Here is a 5,056-nt window from a genome sequence, read left to right as displayed (position 1 = left end):
CTTGTAACTCCGGTTTTGGTTTTGTCCACGCAGGCGATTAATCTTCAGCGATGTCTTTCATTTTCGAATGGATCTACAATGGCTTCAGCAGCGTGCTGCAGTTCCTAGGTAATGCCGCGTTACGTTGGTTCTTAAACAGCTCCGCTCAGGCTGCAGGAGCTGCCCTTAGGTCAGTTTGGCTTGTGCCAATTGCCGAGATCGCTTAGAAGTTAGCAATTAAAGCGCATCTCTTTTGGAGTGTGCTCTGACTAGTATAAAGTCTGGCGAGAAAGCTGCAAATCAATACAGGCTTTTTTACACTCGGAGGAGGAGCTTTGAGAATAATTTGGAAGCGTTTGGCTCCCGCTCAATCCTTCTCTTGCTGTTTAGAAGCGCGAGAGCAGCTGGGCTGATGCCAGGGGCCCGTTTAACCCCGCGCCCTGCCCCGGGCAGACGTGCTGCCTAAGCCAGGGAGGGAACCCCGTCCTCCTCCTCCTGGTGTCCCAGCTCACCGGCTCCGCCAGAGTTCACCCTTACTTCTCGCTGCTGCAGCTGGCTGGCTTGCTTCTTCTCAAATGCTCCTGTCCCATTACCCACCGTGGCGTGCCTGGGGGAGCTGCTGGCCGCTGACTAACGCCCTCAGCGCGATCCGGGTTGAAGGCTCTTTGTGGGGGTGCTAGCCAAAGCATTGCCCAATCCAGGGTGATCTGCGCAGCTGGGCTGGCTGCTTCACCACGGCGCGGGCAGCCCTTTTCCTGAGGTGCGGGCAGTGGCGAAGCGCCTCCTGCCAGGGTCGTGAATTCCAGCGGAGGTCCTTGCTGGAGGACAGGGTGCTCTCTGTCCGGAGCGCCTCGCGAGGGGTAGGGAGGGATGAGAAAAAGTCCTGTTGGAAAGCTAAGGGAACTTTCCTGCAGCAGATGCATACCTGGAAGTGGAAAAAAAATCAGTTTATCTAAAGAAAATGATGTGTCGTTTCGAGCTTTGCACTTCAACAACTTGCTGCTGTCTTCTATGAGTTTATGAAATTTTCACGTTTAAACACCCCTTTGGGGCGACAGATTGATCCGTAACCCGTCGCACATAAGTAACACTCGGCTGCACGCTCTTCTGTTAGGATGTATCTGAGAAAAGAACAGGTTACCCACAGACATACGAGCTTAGAGGGTGTCCGTTGTTGTAGGCATTACCTTGCGCTGCCGTGGTAAAAGCCAGTTCCAAGCTGTACTGTTTTTTCCCTGCTGTTGTGTGTCCGTGCTGGCAGTGCTGGCAGTGCACGGGTGGCAGCGTAGCTCTGGGAGAGGGGTTCGTATGTAAACAGCAGCAAGCGCCGCAGCGTTTCTGCTCACGTGCCGAGGTAAGCCTGCTGGAGTTTTTCTTCCTTGTTTCTTTTTCCTTCCAGGTTTGTACAAGAAGTCTGGAAAACTTGTGTTCCTGGGCTTGGATAACGCAGGCAAAACCACTCTGCTGCACATGCTCAAAGACGACAGGCTGGGTCAGCACGTCCCGACGCTACATCCCAGTAAGTCTGCCAGCGACTGAGCCCCGCCTGCCTCGTGGCGTGGTTTTTACCTCTCCAATTTTGGGGACAGGGTGTTGGAAGACGCCTCAGCGAGAGCTCTGCATTGGGGCGACGGGCTTTTAAGAGTCTTAAAACTGCATCTGAGGCTGCAGTTGCACGTTGGTTGCCCGAGCTGAAGTGGATTTGCGTTTTCCTCTCAAATATAAAATGGAGAGCCCGAGAACTGGCGTGGTTCAATCAACATGACGTGCCTGTCTTGGGGAGGGAGTGGGTTTCTAACGAAAAGTACGAAGTGTAATGCAGGTTAATAAGCTTGTGCTTAAGTAAGGAGGTCGGACAAATTATTTTCTGCCGCTCGTGATTGTGTGAAACGACTCCGTTTCAGTGGCTGAATTCTACAGGAAATTCAGGGAATTCCTGAATTCTACAGGATATCTTATACGAGGAGCGTGTGTGGTGTTCACAAGCGTCCCCAAGAAATCCTGTCCGTGGCAGCTTCTTTATTTTCCTGCAACACAGCCTGTATTTTTATGTTTCAGCATCAGAGGAGCTGACGATTGCTGGAATGACCTTTACGACTTTTGATCTGGGTGGACATGAACAAGGTAAAAGTGACGTTGCTGAGTGGGAGACACCAAAATGAGGTCAACTTTCTGATTTCTGTGATGTTCTCCGGCCATCTTAAGAAAAACCTGCCAAAACGCGATGCTGAAAAGTGATAGCAATTGGCAGTACCTGATTATTGGTCGCCCGAAATTATTTATGGAGCTATATGTGGAAATAACCCCCTGGCTCTAGCATATCAGTCGTTCAATACTTGTGCTTAATTCTGGCAGTTTGGAAAAAAATGCTGCCAGTTCATGCTCTGCTGCCTGAAATATTTTTAGCCGCGGAGGACTTGAATGTTGTAGGCTTATTCTTTTGAATTAATTGCTGGATTTTTATTTTTAGACTTTCTAGAAGGTCTAAGAAAAGTTTTTCTGCCTTTTTTTTTTTTTTTTTTTTTTTTAATACACAAAAATATTGGAAGAAAGACACCTGGCTAAAAAGGCAGCCTTGGTTGCCGAGGCTTACTTAGGAAAGCAGCGAGAGTGTAACTGGCTCTCCGGGCTGCCCGGCTTGCGGCCTCAGCCGGTCCCTTCGCCAGAAGGTTCTTACGCTGCCTTGAGGAGATCATAACGAAGAGGGTGGCTCCCGCTTCTGGGTGTAGTTTCCCTCGTACTTCGGGTAGCGTTTTCACAGGGCGGTGTTTGTCGCTTCTGTGTTCCAGCTCGCCGGGTCTGGAAGAACTACCTGCCGGCCATCAACGGGATCGTCTTCCTGGTGGACTGCGCAGATCACTCGCGTCTTATGGAATCCAAAGTTGAGCTTAACGTAAACGTGCTGCTTTTTTTTTTTTTTCCCCCCCTTCCCCAAGACCTCTGAATGGCTAAATTAGAAATAATATTCTTCTTTTTTGGGCTGGAACTTGAGCGCGGCGCATTTTGAGAGTCTCGTGCTGTGGATTTGCGCTGTCGGTGCACCTTTTACGCCAGCGATGCGGTGTCCAAGGCGTGAGCTTATAGGCCTTCGCACCTTACCTTATGCAGGGACGGGATCAGTATGGATTTACCGGTATACTCGCCCAGAGCTGGAGAAGGCTGCCTGCCCTTACGGTGGGTCAACCGTAGGCTCTTGAGCAGCCTTCGAAGAAGTTTTGAAACGGCCCGTGGGTTTAGATAGGACCTGCATCTGCGAAAGCTTTCCGGAGGGACTCCTCTTCGGCAGGAGCACTGTAGCACCAAAAAACAGCCCTCCTTGGTCACAGAGCTGGAACGGAAACGTTCTCCTCGAACGATGAATGTTTTTTCTGCCTCTGCTTAACTCTCCTTCCATCTCGCACGCAGGCGCTAATGACAGATGAAACAATATCCAACGTGCCAATCCTTATCTTGGGTAACAAAATCGACAGACCGGAGGCCATCAGCGAGGAGAAACTGCGGGAGATCTTTGGGCTCTACGGACAGACCACCGGAAAGGTAGGGGGGCGTCCAAATCTTGGATCGTCCGCGAGCGAGGGAGGGCTTGCGCGCTTGGTTGCAGAATGAGGCTCCGTCTAGAAACTAATTGAGGCGTTACTGTGAATTTGTCCACGATATTGACCAAGCTGGATCTTTAATAATAATAACAATAACGCCCTCGGGCGAGTTTTTGAAAGGGCCAGAATTGTGCAAAACACAGTGGTGCCTCTGCAAGGATTAGGGAATTGGGTGTCGAGCTGGTATTTTAACATATTGTCTGGCTCTCCTGGTTTCATTACTCTGCATTTCCGTCCAGTTACCCACCCAATCATTTTTTCAGCGTTTAAAAACAGGACGGTTAGAGAATTGATCAGAAATGCTGGGTGGCAGTAGTAAACCACTGCGAGGCTAGTCTTGGCGCTAGGTTATCCGCGCGGTGACAGTTGCTTCTTGTATCGCACTGCCCAGTACCGCGGGTACATCAGGCCGTGCCTCGAAAATGGTTTGCTTCGGCGTTCCTGACGCCCCTTCTCCCACGCTGCTGGCTCCGAAAGTCCCGCGGGCAGCCGCTGGGGCAGGTCCCCCTCGCGAAGGGGCCGGTGCGCAGCCGGGAGAGGGCATTCCCCGGGCCGAGAGGGGTTTCCCTAGACGGCGGTGACTGGGTTGCCGCTTCCCTGAGGGCGGCGGGCGTGCGGTTCTGACTTCTCTTTGGACCTCCCTAGGGAAACGTGCCACTGAAAGACCTGAACGTGCGCCCCATGGAGGTGTTCATGTGCAGCGTGCTGAAGAGGCAAGGCTACGGCGAAGGCTTCCGTTGGCTATCGCAGTACATTGACTGATACTTGGACGGACACGAGAGTTTTACTCCTCTGGACTGATCCTGTTCACAGCTTCCTGTGGACTTTTCTATCGGAACACGGAAGGCTTTCCGACCGCCTACTGGCATTGACCAAGAGACTCCTGGTTTTCGGCTGCCCGATCGCACAGTGGTGACACAACTCTTTTCCACGTGACGGGGAGACAGCACCGTTCCGCACGCGGGTGCAAGTTGTCCCTTTCAGTTCGGTTACAGCGGGGCTGTTGTGATCTGGGAAGTAAAACTCTGCACGCTGCACGGTAACAGCTGAGAAAGAGAGCACGTCTCACCACTGTGGCTAATTGACTTAAAAAAAAAAAAAAAAAGGAAAAAAGAAAAAGAAATTATATTTTTTAAAGAAAGTGTTAATGTAAACAGCGTCCCTTCTAACTTTTTAGTTTAACGTTCATCTTGTTTAGTCCAGAGCCTGGTTAGGGTTTTTTAAAAATATATTTAACGATATTTAGATATTTCACAAATTACTGAACCAAGGTATCACGATATTAGAAGTCCTCAATAAACATAGCATTTGGGCTTAACTGAGCTGTAGGGTGGCTGTGCTGTGTCACGCTGACCGACGACGAAGAGGGTGCCGTTGGGACTGAGGTGTGCAATCCGAGCTTCTTTAGTTTACGGGGATTTTTTTAGCTGGAGAGGAGCATCCGCGAGCGCACCTGCTTTAGGTGTTTGGCCGTGGTGACC

The 5,056-nt window shown here is 50.8% G+C and overlaps 1 protein-coding gene across 1 annotated transcript; it reads left to right on the top strand.

Annotated features, from left to right (window-relative positions):
• The first annotated feature begins 28 nt into the window (after positions 1–28).
• On the top strand, positions 29–4,897 carry SAR1A (secretion associated, Ras related GTPase 1A). The gene is made up of 6 exons (XM_009325791.1): positions 29–108; positions 1,379–1,498; positions 2,038–2,103; positions 2,769–2,872; positions 3,385–3,516; positions 4,221–4,897. Exons 1-6 carry the CDS (start codon positions 51–53, stop codon positions 4,335–4,337), a joined length of 597 nt encoding a protein of 198 aa, XP_009324066.1. The 5' UTR covers positions 29–50; the 3' UTR covers positions 4,338–4,897.
• The last annotated feature ends 159 nt before the right edge of the window (positions 4,898–5,056 follow it).

The sequence above is a fragment of the Pygoscelis adeliae genome, unplaced genomic scaffold (assembly GCF_000699105.1).
Source record: "Pygoscelis adeliae isolate BGI_AS28 unplaced genomic scaffold, ASM69910v1 Scaffold4, whole genome shotgun sequence".
Lineage (NCBI taxonomy): Eukaryota > Metazoa > Chordata > Aves > Sphenisciformes > Spheniscidae > Pygoscelis > Pygoscelis adeliae.
Note: the sequence above shows the minus strand (reverse complement) of the source record. Positions and strands in the feature narration are given on the sequence as shown.

Coding starts and splice junctions, on each gene's coding strand:
- SAR1A (XM_009325791.1), top strand. CDS start 51: ATGTCTTTCATTTTCGAATGGATCTACAATGGCTTCAGCAGCGTGCTG. Junction 109..1,378: donor CAGCGTGCTGCAGTTCCTAG/GTAATGCCGCGT, acceptor TTTTCCTTCCAG/GTTTGTACAAGAAGTCTGGA. Junction 3,517..4,220: donor ACGGACAGACCACCGGAAAG/GTAGGGGGGCGT, acceptor GGACCTCCCTAG/GGAAACGTGCCACTGAAAGA.